The sequence below is a fragment of the Chiloscyllium plagiosum genome, unplaced genomic scaffold (assembly GCF_037043375.1).
Source record: "Chiloscyllium plagiosum isolate Xiang-an unplaced genomic scaffold, Cpla_swu_hap1 HiC_scaffold_5, whole genome shotgun sequence".
In the NCBI taxonomy this organism is placed as follows: Eukaryota; Metazoa; Chordata; class Chondrichthyes; order Orectolobiformes; family Hemiscylliidae; genus Chiloscyllium; species Chiloscyllium plagiosum.
In genome coordinates this window covers 88,839,157-88,855,276 of record NW_028270143.1, presented here as the reverse complement: position 1 = coordinate 88,855,276, position 16,120 = coordinate 88,839,157, and the positions used below count along the sequence as shown (strand labels likewise).

General features: G+C 39.3%; 1 protein-coding gene across 1 annotated transcript in view; it reads right to left on the bottom strand.

The window, feature by feature from the left end:
• Positions 1 to 16,120, bottom strand: part of gpr158a (G protein-coupled receptor 158a) — a 765,069-nt gene that overhangs the window by 216,428 nt on the left and 532,521 nt on the right. The window contains exon 4 of the mRNA XM_043690479.2: positions 7,148 to 7,362. Coding sequence (XP_043546414.2) covers positions 7,148 to 7,362 — 215 coding nt within the window. The remainder of the gene's footprint in view (positions 1 to 7,147; positions 7,363 to 16,120) is intronic.

Sequence of the window (16,120 nt, the reverse complement as noted above, 5' to 3'; positions counted from 1 at the left end):
CCATTCACAAGATGCACTGCAACACACTCGCAAGACTCCTTCGACAATATCTTTCAATCCTTTAACCATCAATATCCAGAACAGGAAGAGCAGCACCTAATTATGCTCCATGCCACACAGTATTCTTTTTAGAACCATATTGCTGTTCCTTCATTGTCGGTGAGGCAAAATTTTGGAACCCTGTTCCTCACAGCACTGTGGGCATACATATACAGCAAGGATGGCAGTAGTTCAAGGAGGTGGCAAATCACTATCTTCTCAAGGGCAATTAAGGATGATGCATAAATGCCAGTCTTGCCAACAGTGCTGACATTGTGCAAATATATTTTAAAAAGTGCCAAAACAAAGTGATGAAAATCTGTGGCCTTTTCATGCAGTCCTGATGTAATTCTGGAATATTCATGCTGTAGCCTTGTGCATGATTTCCCTGGCAAAGGAGCTAGCAGTCTGAACATTCCTTTACAAGCATGAAAACGTCCTGTTTGATTGGCTGCATTGTACGTCAGGACACTGAGCATACCAACCAGAATTGAGAGGAATTGGATTCCTATGGCCCAATGTTGGGAAAAGGCATGACCTCCAAATGATCTGAAGAAGGGTCACTTGATCCTAAATACTGAATCTGCTTTCTCTCTACAGATGCTGCCAGACCTGCTGAGCTTTTCCTGCAATTTCTGATTTTGTTTCTGAACTCCAGGTGATCATTGGTTGATAGTTTCTCCTAAAATACGATAAAGCTTTAATATGGAGGGGGAGGTTGGGAAGTGTAGAGAGGGTCTAGTTGTGAGCTGGTGGAATTGAAGAGCTCTGCAACTACTCTTGAACTGATACATTCTGCCAGACTTCTCAACTTGCTGGTCAAGGTAGACAAGGTAAGACTGAACAATCAGCATTGCCTCACCATTGAACTTTAATCCCTCCCCAATCAGCAACACACCCTTCCCCCTTCACCATAGTTCCCCCTCTAATGGTCTCCACATTTATAATGGTCCTTTCACCTGTATTGATGCTTTTCAACCCAATAAACATAAAAGTCAACAATTTTTAAAGTGTTCAATGTCTTTCTTAATTGATCTGTGTTTCATTATGCTAGTCAGATCTTTGATTTTTGTAACTGTACTTGATTGGTCAAGCTAGTGTGTAGAGTATAGAATTAATTGAACTGAGAAGTTCCTGGAGAAGAATTGAGCTCTGGCTGATGCCATCTGTGTGTCTACAAAATTCTGTAATTTCTGAGATTCTTTGAAAAGCTCAAAAATAAATTATATATCTACGATTAGAGTAAACAAGCACATACATAACCAAAATGATGTTGTAGATGGCTTATAAAAAAAATAACTTTACCAGCTCCAGAACCATTTATTTCAACCCTGCTTATTCACTAAAGAACCATACAGTCTGGTGTGGCTGCGATCTGTAGGAAAGTCATACTTGCACAATGGCTTAATGAATATCCAAGCCACTCACAGAAGAGGCGATTACATTTGATATTGAAGTTCATGCCCTCAAAAAGTACTTCAAGTCAAAAAAAGGTGCGATGATCAAATGATATGCATCTCATCAGAGATGTCATGGAAATGGTGAGCCCATCAAACAAGACATGACAGAACTGTGACAATTAGCTTTTACATGTGGTCTACTAGCCAATGAACTAAATTGTGTCAAATCAATTGAAAATACTTTAATTCCATAAATTACAGAATGTCTCCTTAAGATGATGTTTTCATCTTGTTAAAAGCCATGACTTCAGTCATCCAAATTGAATTTGCCATGCTAAATTCCTTCCACTTTTAGAATGATCACAGTTCCAATGTGCTACAAAGACATCAGGGTAATAGGTTCATTTTCTACGTAACTAAAGGCAGAAGTCTAATGGGGCTAAACATTTTGATAGGCTTGGATTTAAACCTGAAGTTCCCAAAGGAGTACAAAGATGATCGAGGTCAGCATCCAATCTTTTTACTGGATTTGGGGAGATTAAGGGATACTGTCAAGCTTCTCACAACTGATTCCACCAGTTCAATGAAACTGGTTGTTGCCATTTACAATTCATGGTCAAGAGACACGGGAGTTGCAATGACTAGAAGCATACTACATCATTGAGCAAATCGACTCATCACCATGGATTTCAAACATAGACAGTGGACAATGGGACAAAATGGCAAAATGCCAAGTTGGTGTTTTTGGAGAGGTGCATGTAGCCCCATAGGAATCAACTTTTTCTGCTTGCTGATCATAGCTAACATTGCAAATAGCCATACATGATTGCAACAAACTCTGTAACAACCACTTCAGAGTCATGGAATTCTAAACAAGTTATTCACAAAGTAGGGTTAACCAAACACTATCACGACAGAAAATGGGCTACTGTTTATTTCAAATCAGTTCAGAGAGCTCCAAGCAAATTATAGAATTCATCGCCAAATGACAACACACAAATTAAACGATAGTGTTGAACCATTCAACCGCACAATAAAGAACACTCTATAAGAGCCTATATATTAGACAGGAAAACATTTGATAATTAATTCACCTCCTATTTTGTAAAAATCAATGTACTCACACATTCTGGCTAGAAAGACACCAACCAACAAATGACAGGTCTTAGCTTCCGTGTGCTACTGACCATTCTGAAGACATCTTCACCAGTTAATTGAGGTTCAATCAAGTGATTTCTAATGTGTACTGAGTCTTTGTTTTCACCTGAGCTTGTTTCTTCTTGCCCAAACAACAAGAACATCGTTTTCTATACCCACATCATGTCTGGCTAAGCTTTTATACCCTGGTGTATCTCCACAGATTTTCATGAATTCCATAAGTAATCATATTGACCTTCCTCTAAGTGTGAGAACATGGTGAGGGGGGATCCAATTGAGATGTACAAAGGTATGAGAGGTATAGACAGTGTAAATTGTCAAAGGAATTATGGGTATAATTCCATACAAAAACTAAGAAGGCAAAGATAATTGAAATACTAGCACAGCAGTTGGATTTGTAGAAGTTTGATAGATGCTAGCTATTACAAATAGTGAGTCATTGATAGTTGAATTTAAATGCTTTGAACAGGAAAAAGAGACAAAGCAGTTAGAAATGAAATTTCAAAAGGGCAGGAAAAGGAAAACATGGGACTTTGTAATTGAAAAGGATGGAAAAAGAATCGAAAATTAAATAAAAACCAGACAAAAAAGCACTGATGCAGCAAGACTTAGAATTAATAACTTGGACGTGAATGCAGAAGGTATAATTAGTAAGTTTGGCAATAACACAAAAATTGGTGATGTTGTTGATAATGAGGAGGATGGTCTAAGGCTACATTCTGTCATTGATCAACTGGTAAACTGAACAGAGTAACAGCAGATGAAGCTAATGCTTAAAAGTGTGAGATGATGAATTTTGGGAGGTCTAATAAGGGAAGGTTTTATTCAACGAATGACAGAGTCCCTAGGGAGTACTGAGCAACAAAGGGACCATAGTCCACAAGTCCAGAGATCCCTGCCTTCAACAATCTCAGCTCGATACACTGAATCTACTTCCCTAACCATCTCTACCTCTCCTCCTATTTGAGCAATGCATAATGATCTGTTCTAACATCTCCTAATGTGGCCCTGCATGAAATTTTATTTGAAAACACTCTTGTTAATTGCCCTAAAATTATTATTGTATTTAAAGCACCATACAACTGGAGGTCATTGATGCAATGCAATCCACATACTTGCATGTAGAATTGTAACTTTCTTATGTCCAAGCACAACATTATTCATAGTTCTATCGTTCCGAATCTTTACTGAACATAAATGACATTTGGACTCCCAAGGTTTATTTTAATTCACCTTTTTATGGCATGCTGCCAGAATATGTTTCAAACTAATAAACCACTATCTAGGGGCAGACTTAATATTAGCAAGAAAAGGTAATTGTGCTCCTCCTTAAAAAAAACATTACTTAAAAGTGCATTGTAAATTAAACATAATGTAAAATTGTGACTGTTAAATGCATTTGAAGGCAATTTATAACATGCCTGACCAAGCGTACCATTCTTATCACAAACGAAAGGAATGATGAAATAAAATCTGTCGGAGCAAAGTTGTTGCTTTGGGCCATGAGAAAACTTTCATCATTTCCATGGAAGTACAACCTGCATTACATTGCAATCACCCTTGTCAAAGAATTGCCCAAAATTGTCACATTGCCGATGTTGTTTCAACTACTACATATTATCCTGACTACTCACAGCCAGTAATGTGTCTGGCTGCAAATGATCAGTTGATCACACATTGTAAAATGAGGTCTGCTCTCTGTCCACATTTGCTAGTGCTTCCAGTAAGCTGTAGGTTTGCCAAGCTGTTCCACTAACATCTACCAGACAATGTGAAAAATTACCCAGGTACATGCAGTACTCAAAAAAAGTAAGATAAATCCAAACCTGGCCAATTACCGCCCCTTCAGTCTACTCTCGATCAACAGTAAAGTGATGGAAGGTGTCATTAACAATGCTATTCAGCAGCACCTGCTCAGCAATAACCTGCTAGTGACACCCAGTTTAGGGACGCTTAACTCCTGTCATCATTGCAGCCTTGTTCAAACATGGTCAAAAGAGCTGAACTACAAAGCTGAGATGCAAGTAATAGAGTGATACCAAGGCAGCATTTGACTGAATGTGGTATTACTGAGCTGGAGCAGAGTGAGAGTCGAAGGTAATCAGGAGAAAATCACCACACTGGTTGGAGTCAAAATAACCCTGTAGGAAGACTGCTGGAGGTCTATCATCTCAGCTGCAGGACATCTCTGCAGGAGTTCCTCAGGGTCGTGACCTAGGCTCAACCATCTTCAGCTGCTTCATCAATGATCATCCCCCAATCATAAGGTCAGAAGTGGAGATAGTCACTGATGGTTGTATAATGTTCAGCACCATTTGTGACTCCCAAAATACTGAAGCAGTGTAAGTCCAAATGCATCAAGATCTGAACAATTTCCAGGCTTAGACTGACAAGCGACATTGACACCACTCAGGTACCAGGCAATGACAATCTCCAACATTAGAGAGTCCAAACATCATATTTTGATATTTCATGGCTTACCATCTCCAAATTTCCCACTATCAACATTCTGGTGGTTATGATTGACCAGAAACTGAATTGGATTAGCCATACAAATATTGCAAGAGACGTTCAGAGGCTAGGAATTCTAAAGTAAGTAACTTATCTCCTGACTCCCCAAAATCTGTCCACAACCTGCAGATGGATTTCCAACAAAATTCAAAATCCAGCCTGCTAGATTGGCACCACATCCACAAACACTCACTCCCTCCATCACTGATGACCAGTAGTAGCAGTGTGCACCATTTGCAAGATGCACTGCAGAAATTCACCAAGACTCCTTAGACAGCACCTTCTAAATCCATGAAAAAAACTCACCACCACCTTCTCAAGAGCAAATAGAAATGGGCAATAAATATTGTTCTGACCTGAAAATACTGTATCCCTCATTGAACAAAAAAAATTTGGAACTAGCTGCTGGTTGGCCTTGTGGGTAGATTTCATTTTTAACACACAATAAGAATTGGGTGCAGAATGAAGTCTTGGGAGCAATGATAGAGAAGTCACAGCAGCATAAACCTAGACTTTCCTTGCAGGAATCCTCTTGGTACTATACAGAAAAGAATAATGACTTTATAATTAGAAATCTGGTCTCACTCAACTTGGCAGTTGGGTGGTCAACACAAAGCTTGATGATTATACAGTAACTGGTGTTGAATGCATATCACAGGGCACCAATTTTCATAGAGTCATATAACACAGAAAATGTCTTTTAAATGTGGTAACTGTACACGCATCTGCTACTTCCTCTGGAAGTTCATTCAACATAAAAACCACTCTCTGTGTAAAAAAGTTACCCCTCATGTCCTTTTTAAATCTTTTTCCTTTGACCTTAAAAATATGCCTCCCTGTCTTGAATATCCCCACCACAGGGAAAAGACACCTGCCAATCACCTCATCTATACCTCTCATGATTTGTGCAGAAACTTGACCTGCTCCATTTTAATTCTCATAATCCAATGTCTGTTTTGCCATGTGAATTCAAAAGCCCCATTTTAATCAATGCTTATCTCCTTACTTACTCACTGAGTTATTCTTTCATAGAAAAGTCCAAAATTCAGCACCTCAGGGTAACACAATGCAATCTGCATTACTGTGGGCATTTATATTTTATGGGCTATATAGCACTGACCATTGCAGAGTGCATTCCACTTTCATTTTTTCAAGTGCCAAGAGAAGGAGCCACCTGAACCAAATGTAAAGGGTTCAGCTAGGCAAGTTACAGCATTCTGCATCTCCCACTCTTACAGTTGTGTGCATTTGAATGATAGCATTGCTGACAATGCTGCACACTTCCAGTCGTGAACTGAATTACCAGCTGACAGAATGTATGCATTGTCCTTGGAATGTGGTTTGAGCCACAAAACCTCTGACTGAAAAGCAAAAACGATACCACACAAGCATGGCTGACATTTGGATAAACTGCGAAAAGTCCTCATAACATCAGCGGACTTTGCAAACCCTGGTTTTTCTCAGTTTCCACCTTTTTCAATGCAGTTGCATGACTAACAAGAAAAGGCACAATAACTGCAGGAAATCTATTTCTAGAATTTGCCAAGTTACTTCTTAACTTTCTTTCCTTGATTTATTTAGTGATGAAGTACTTCGTTTCAGCCTACTCCCTTCATTCTGTCATCATGACATGAAATGTAATGACTAGTCTGAACCCTTTTCCTGTTACTCTGTGGCGCAGTATTGACCCTATACTATCAAGTGCCACTGATGTTAAAGTACCTGGTCCAACACTGGATTGGGCATGGTTTCTGAAATTTTAACCTGTTTTTGTAATCAGCCTGTTCAGACATGTCATTACACACCAGTGGAGCAGGTAGAACTTGAATGCAGACCTCTTGATCCCAGGGGTAGGTACACTACCATTGATCCAAAGGAGGCTCCTAATCTGGGCCCTCTGAAGTTCAGCATAGTCATGGAAACAATATTTCTGGTAGAATTGTCCCCCTGATTTTCTTACCTCACTGCAATTTGAAATACAGACTTTTGTTAATACCTTCATTACAGCTTCAATATAATTAAAGAGACTTAATATTTACCTTACACCTGCGGAAATGGTAGACCACTAGCATTGCAATGAAATCCAACAGCATACAGAAAGCTTGGAATGCAACGATGGCAACGCGCAGATGCTTGTCCTCCTCTGCATGACAGGGACTGTCATCTTGACATGAGCTGCATCCATTCCTGCAGGGAAGGCACTCATATTCACTTCCATGGTAACCCTGGGAAATGGCATGCTGCTTAACCTTGCCTGCAAAATACCACAAGGTAATGGCTTTTAGGCTTCTATGAGCAGACAATGTACGAACCAAACAATTGTATTTTCAACACAGAGCTCAAAAGATTTCTAGATATTAAAAGACATCAAGGTCTGTGGGGATACAGTGGGAAAGTGCTGTTGAGGCTGAAGACCAGTTGTGATACCAATTGAATGATGGAGGGGACTCCTGCTCCTATCTCATCTGTTTCTAATCCCAAAGTGTGGATTAACTCTATGCCTAATTTCAACTATAATTTGGTCCATAATTAGATGAGTTAAATTAGTTCAGAATACTTCTAGCATTGGCCTGAATGTATAGATGGATATAATGTTTCTGCTGTATGCTTTAATAACTACCGAGAATCCCAATCCAATATGGGTGCGTACTTTCTATACAGAATGAGTGTGCCTATGCTGTCTGCCATATTATGTCCTCCAGTGTAAAATGGGCAGGGTGTGAATCTAATTTCGATACCAGGCTGCATTGCCTGACAGAAACATCTATAGTGAGTGGAAAATGATATTGAAATGAGTACTGCTAACCAATTGAAAGCAGGCCCAAAATATAATTTGGTTAGGGTAGCATGGCTTCCATTGACTGGTAATTTAAGATTTGCAAATTATAACATGGTATTTTTATAAAATACAGAGACTAGTAATTGTGATGTGTAATTTGAAATAAATTATACAAGGTTTTTGACAAAGAAACACCTCCACCATCTTAAGAGAACTTATATGACACCATCAGGGACATCAATATACAAGAAAATCCAGACTTTCCTGTTGACTATAATCTTGCAACTTTATATACTACTAATTGATTCGCTAATTATGCATGAAAGAGGTTTGTAGTCAGACAACAATCCAATTCGGATAAGAAACGTACATGTTGCCAAGAGATTGCAACACATCTGATGTTGTCAGTTGTAATTTTAAGTTGTTAAGTAGTAAAGCCTCCAGAGCCATGTCCAGATAATTGTCTCATTCATTCACATACTGATACCTTTGCAAAAAATGATGTCAAGTAAAAAAAATGTCAATTAGTTTGACACGATGAGACATGATGCCACTTCTGACTTGGATCATCGTTGTCAGTTCATAACTGTCAAACACAGCTTTCTCCCATAACCATACTGAATTTTATACATTAACTTCTTGCCCAATACTCATGACACATCCTCACAAAGAATTATTGAAAGATAAGAAAATACTGTCAGCTGTCAGCTTTGTCAAGTTCTTTCGCACATATAAAAGGAAAGGGTCAACGATTCTGTTACACAGAAATTTGTTAATGTGTTGGCTTCGAGTGAGCTATGTTAACGGACTAATTTCCAGTCCAGCTGCATCAATCAACATAACACTTGTGACATTAACCAGACATTGTCACATTAAGAGAACTTCCAATTTTTTTTATATACATGCCAACCCACAGGATATCATAGTGCGCTCAAATATGTAATGAAAATAGTGTGTTATCGTTGGTGAATTTTATGATGTATCAAGTATCAAAACTGCATTAGGCTGATGGACAGAATTGGGAAGGTATTACAGTAGTACAGACTCTCCATCAGCTACAATTTGAGCACATCTGCAGTGACTAGCACTTTGACATTTACAGCATTGACTGACCTCAATGCTTCCTGGAATTAAAACTGTCCACAAATTTCACATGTCTGATCACATCATCATTGAACCAGTCTCCTGAGGATTAAAAGTAAAACTATAAAACTTTCCTGCAGGATTTGATGGAATTGGCTGGAAAAGACTACAAAGGTAAATTTAATCATTAAGTTATAGAAAAAATATCAAACTAGATTGGCACTGTGATTGATAAGGCCAGCCAAACACGTTGATTTTACCGCTGACATCTGAATTTTCTTTTCAGCTCCCAAATGTTTTAACCTAGATCAGTACTTTCAATGATAGAATGAGACTATAAATACTGTGCCCAATATTTAAGGAACCATTTTCTTCAGAACAGAGGTCAAGTGGGGTTACATGCCCATTTGATCTTCTGTACCAGCAGCCCCTACCCAGTTTCCAGGCCTCATAGCATTTTTTTTCCATATTTTCATGGGCAGTGGGCATTTCTGGCAAAGCCAGCATTTAGTACCATCCCTAATTGACCTTGAACTGAGTGCCTTACTGGGCCATAGCAGAGGACAACTAAGAATAAACCACATTGCTGTAGGCCAGACTTGGTAAGGATTGCAGTTTTCTTCCATAAAGGAAATTAATAAACCAGATGTGATTTTTGCAATAACTGATGATGGTTTTATGCTGCTATTATTGAAGTTAATGGTAGAATTTTATCATATACAGACTAAATCCAAAAGTGGGAACAATTGGTGGAAAGAAACCCGCAGCTAACCTCATTCAAAAAGCAAATATAATCTGGCAGGCTGAGTAACTGCTGGCATAATTTCTGCAATAATTCGGAAGCCAGTGCAGGGAGTCCCACCTGCTGCCAACATTGCCAGAACTTGGCAGCACCACTGCAGACGAGTGGATACTTTCTGCTCGATCCTCAGAAGGAGGATCGGAGGCAAGAATGGTAGCTATTGCCTGGAATAGTTTCTGGGCTTAGGGATCACGTGGAAATGACAGCAGGGACTACAGTGATTGTAATGAGGTCAGCCAGGCGGACCTCATAAAACATTAGTTCCCTGATTGGGGCTGTTAATCCGGTCCAATCAGGGAGCCATGGCTGACAGATAAGAACAGGAGTGTCAAAGATGCTGACACTCTGACAGCTGACTCTGAACAGGCAGTACTCGAGCCAAGGACTGCTCATGTATAAATAAAGGGCAACTTGATGACAGGATACTGGACTCTGTGGACTTATTTCAGTGGCAACGAGAGTGAAGCATGTTCCTGAAGAAACTCTCGCAACAGTTATGTTTGAGTTGGGGTAAGCATTTCTGACATCATGCTTTTGTTTGGGAATCTTGACTTGTTCAATCCTGCCATTGAGTACTGGGCCCAGTATGTGGAAACAATGTGTTTTTTTTTTCCCAGGCAAACAACATTGTGGCAGATGAAAAGCGAAGAGTAATTCTCCTGGTAAAGTTGCAGCTTTTTTCAGTTATTAGGAGCCTAACTTTCCCTGAGGCACCAGTTACTAAAACTGTTCAAGAGTTGATGGATTTATTTCATGAATATTACAACCCCAAGCCTCCTCTAGTACTGAGACATTTTCACTTTTACTCAGCAAATCGAGAACCAGGGAAAGCTGTATTGGGGTTCTTGACTAGATTAAGACGACAGGCAGAAGGTGTGACTTTGGTTTAACTCTGAATGAGATGCCGAGAGACCGTTTGGTATGTGAGATTAATGATGTAACTACACAAAAGCACCCACTAGCTCAAGGCCAACTAGATTTCAAACAGCACTCCAACTGCCTCACAACGTACTTGGAAAATGCAGCAAGTGAAGCAAATGGGTCACAAGGTATTGCAATGGAAGTAAACATCCTTGCCAGTCTCACTGAGTTTGGGGAGCATCACTCGAGTACAGGAAATTGTATAGCCTCACTCAGTTCATATCCTAAACAGAGGGATTTTAGGTCAGCCCACAGCAAAATCCCAAAGCAAAGCCAAGCCTCAACTAAACAGTTAAAATTTTCTTTAAGATCCTGACTTGCAAGCCATTGTAGTTGCTGCCAGCATGCAGACTCGAGACAGCTAAAGCATTCGATTGGACCTAAACTGAGTAAGATCACTTATAATATTCAGGAGGATGCATACTCTGGGAAGTTCACCTACGTCTGATTTGGAAGAGCTAAATAGCTTAGCAACATCAAAACCTGAACCAATCAAAAGAAACATCTGGTTAAATGGTCACCCAGTTCTAATGGAGGTTGATACTGGCACGGTGGTATCAGTGATTGCAGTTTTTAACAAAATTCGCCTGGACTGCAAGCCTTAAATTTGCAGAAAATGTCAGTTACACTGATAATCCATATCAGAGACACTTTACAGATTAAATGTACAACTTCAGTTCCGGTCTCTTCTGAAAAGCAGCTGGTTCAGTTATCTGTGATTGTAGTTAAAGTTCAGGCCCAAGCTTGATGGGACAAAATTGGTTGTGAGAGATTTACTTAGATTGGCTCAAATGTTTTCACTTAGAAAGTGACTGAGTGAAGTCCTAGTTGAATACCCAGAAGTCTTCCAGGAAGTCTAGGGACTATCAGAGGAGCCAAGACAACCTTCCATGTTGATCAGGAAGCAATTTCACAATCCTGTAAGGCTCACCCAGTGGCAGTTGCCTTACTCGCAAAAGTAGAGGCAGAAATCAGAAGGATTGTTGGTCATATTTGGAGCCAGAAAGTTCCTTTATGGATGAAAATTTATGACAATAACGTTCTACAAACCCCTACTTGGTCTGTTTAAAGAGGACAAAGCAGTGCTGCCTTTAGCTTCGGACCGCACTCTGGTGGGCTCTAATACTTGATATTGCCTAAGTTTCTGCACTGTAGAGCAAGGCCTGCCTCACAACGTACTTGGGGATGCTTCCTTTTAGTTTCTGTGATATCTTTTTATTACATAACACTCATCTGCTGAGGTGACATAAGCAAGGCCTCAGTAAATGTGTTCACTGATTTATTTGAGCATATACAAAGGGGATACATCACATTTATCCAAGTATCACGCATAAGCTCCCTTAAACCAGTTAGATTTTGTTACTGTTATACATGTCCGATGGTGTAGTTCATTTCCATCTTTCAATCAACATTGGTTAAGGTCATCCAATAGAATTGAAACATCCTTCTCGTAATTATGCTCTTTTGTCACAACCGAGTATGTCCTTTGTGGGTTAGGAATTCACTCTCAATCAAAAAAAAGATACTGTGTCTGTCATTGCACACATAATAAAGGATTGTTTTTACAAATGACCTTCTTACATTTTGCCAATAAAAACCACTCTGCTTGTTCTGCATTTTCTGATGATAGCTGCACTCTAGTTTTAATTACATGGTTGAGTCATAGTTTCTGTCTCTTTGTCTATTCCCTCTTCACTCTGCAATGCCAACCTGTCCAATTACCTGCCCTTCCAGCCACTTTCTCCACCACAAATTGGGTGGGGAAAATCCTGCCCTCATTTTCAATTCCAAATTTGATTTACTGAATTTCAATTTCACCAGCTATCATTGAAATTTGAACCCAGAGGATTAGCCTCATCCTCTGGATTAATAGTCCAGTGACAAGTAATATGAATGGTGGACATCGAGCAGTGTTCTAGTTTGGCAGTGAGGCAACATTGACACTGCTGCAATATTAGAGGATGTGATGAGGGACCTTAAAGGGGAGAGAACCAATGTATGGACTTCCAGTGTCAGCGAGAGAAGAGGATCAGAGTGAAGGTTCAGAAGAATTGAGTAGTTTTAAAGTTTTAACTTGAGTGGTGAAAGAAGATGGAAGTATGAAAACTAAGCAATGAATTGTGTCTAGTTGGACTCATTGGAAAAACAGCAGATGAGTGTTACGTGATAAAAAGGTATCACAGAAACTAAAAGGAAGCATCTCCAAGCAGGTTGTGAGACAGGTCTTGCTCTACAGTGCAGAAACTTAGGCAATATCAAGAAGAAAAGAAAGATGTCTTGGCCCTACAAGCTGCAGTTGCTGAGAAGGGTCAGTGGAATAATGTGAAAGGTCAAAATCAGCAACCAGTGTATCATAGAGTCCATGAGGAAACATGATAGAAAGGAGCTGAGAAAAATTAAAATGACATGGTCAACGATTATAGAGCAAGAGTGGAAACATGGTGAGACAAATGGTGGAGGTGGGACTGTCAAAGAAGAAGAGATAGATCTAAGTCTAGATGGAAAGATATGGTCCAAGGGACTAAAACACAGTGAGATTGGAAAAGGAATGGGTAACTGACATAGAGAAGATGAATCAACCAGTTTTTCAGCAACTCCCAAATAAACAGTGAGGAGATGAAAGAAAAAGAGGCATATTGGATAGAAGTGCTGTGTGGATCTGCAGCATTATAACTCTCCTGGAAATGAACTTAGGGTTGGATCAAATAACCTTTATCAGAAAGCTAAGTCACTTTAATTGGCTCAAAAAGTTTCTATACAAAGTTGTGTCAATCATAGATAATTCTCAGCAAGTCTGTCCTGTAGTAATTTGTCTTCATATGTAGTATTTGAACTACATTGTTCAAAAGCTACTTGTGTGATAAGATAACCTAAGGTTGCAAAGATGTTACTTCCTTGTTACCAAGATCACATATTCGTTTTTGTGAAGGATACTTGTTCCATTTTTTGGTGATTCTAAGTGACACCAAAGCTGTTAGTGTTGACTGCCATTATAACTGTGAAACTGAAAGCAACATCTAGATTTCTGCATTTAACTGCATATATGGTAATGCAAGAAGTAAATCCAAAAGTTGTTGTCTTCCACACAGCATACTATTCTAACAGATGGAAACCTTTAAATCACACCATTTAATATTAATTTCTATTCCAGACGCTATTAGTCTTGTTGGAAAAACTTCTGAAAAGTTATGCCTCCATGAATGAGGTATACTTAATGGAATAATAATTCATTGTTACAACTTTTCTGGGCCATGAAAACTTAATTTTATATTTGCGAAATATTAGCTACCTCCATTATATCAAAAAAAATCTTTAAAACAGGTTTATGACATTTGTTCTATTACCTTAATCCTATGCATATTTCCTGACCTTTATTTTGTTTACTAAAATGCTTCAAAACTGAAAGATGATCAGTAGGTTTTATTGCCTGGTTTGCTATCTGTCAACTTTTCAAAGTAATTGGTTACTTGGTATGCTTGGTATCGACGACATTACTGGACTCACAATATCCTGCCGTACATCTTACACTGGAATGAAACTAATTAAGAAAGGTGAAATCCGCACCACAAAGATTGCCAGATCTTTGGAGGCAGCTTTCTTTGTAGTTAGTGGTGGGAGTGATCACTTCAGCACTGACAACAACTGGCTTGGGAAAATGTTATGAGTTGACGAGCTGACTGATGTGTGTCAGTAAGTTCATTGTAAGCTAAACATGCAGAGTGGCAGTCATGATCACACACATTTCATTCAAGTGTTATGCCTCATCTTTGATATGAAAATGGTAACAAGTAAATAGAACATGGCATGCCTCCTGACAGCTGTGGTAAGTAAATAAAACAAAGTGAATGCTGTTTTTACAACATTTTGAACCATATTCTCAGACAAAGCTGTCAATCTTTTTTTTAAATCAAGTTACACAGAAAATAGCTTATTTCCAAATAAAGGCCTATGGCACACAATTTCCTCTTAATTTTCTTTACTAAAAGATCAAATATTGCAACACAATTGACGAGAGATTCTTCGCTAAGAAAATACAAGCAAATTACTTTGTCATTTATATAAATGATTTATATGAGAATATAGAAGGCATGGTTAGTGAGTTTGCAGATGACACCAAGATTGCTGGTATAGTGCACAGTGAAGAAAGTTACCTAAGATTACAAAGGGAATCAAGGACTAGAGGGCATCAGTTTAAGGTTAGAGGAAAAAAGATAAAAAGGAACCTTGGGAGCAACATTTTTACATAGAGAGTGGTACGCATATGGAATGATCTGTCAACAGAAGTGGTTGAGGCGGGTACATAAACAATATTTAAAAGTCATTTGGACAAATGCATGGATAGGAAAGGATTAGAAGAATATGGGCCAAGGGCAGGGAAATAGGGTTAGCATGCATGGAGATTTTGGTCGGCATGGACCAGTTTAGGCTGAAGGGCCTGTCTCCATGCTATAGGACTCTAAGATGGTCAGTGAAAGAAACTGCATTCTCATTGACTTACTTTTAACTGACAGTGATGACACAGTTTGGGATATTTTGACCGTTTACAAAATTTGAGTTATTTTAAAATTTTGGGTAAGTAAGAGCATCAGATTGGGACTCCTTGTGTTGGTGAAGCAGCGGCTTCAGTGGTGACAGCATCGGTACACCCACTCAGAAACTCCTGGCATCATTGAGGTGGCAGCGAAGCCAGGGAATCCTGGTTTTGGTTGTGGTGGGCCTGGAGCAAGGACTTCTGGTTATCGGCGAGGCAGTGACAGCAGCTGGTTGTGGGGTGAGTATGGGTTCAGCATGGGACTTGGTGGCAGCACCAGCAAGGTGGGCCCAGCGGCGAGGAGATGATGTCTCTAAAGAATGAAGCCTCCTGCCATGGTGGGTGCAGCACAGACAGCAGTGAGCTGGTGGAGGAGGGGTGGCAGCATTGGTGTCCTATTACTGGTGAACTGATTCAGGACTCATGGTGGGAAGGCAGCGGAATGAAGGTGGACTCTGTTACAGTTATATCTTTTTACTGTTTTTATGCTTAAACTATTCAAAATGGTGCCATATTATGGTAACACTTGAAGCTTTTCACTGTATTTTACTGCATTATTCACTGTAAAATGTAAGTAACAACATATTCAAATTCAGGTATTAAGGTAAGTTAAAAACAGATTGCAAGAGTTGCTCCTTAGATATTAAGGAGCCATTTATTTTTAATGTCTTTCCCCAAAAGATAATAAACAAGTAGAGTCATACAGGACAGAAACAGATCCTTCCCTCCAACGAGTCCATGGCTACCATAATCCCAAACCAACTAGTCCCACCTGTCTGAACTTGGCCCATATGCCTCCAAACATTTCCTATTCATGTACTTACCTAAATATCTTTTAAATGCTGTCACTGTACCAGCATCGACCACTTCCTCTGGAAGTACATTCTACATGCAAA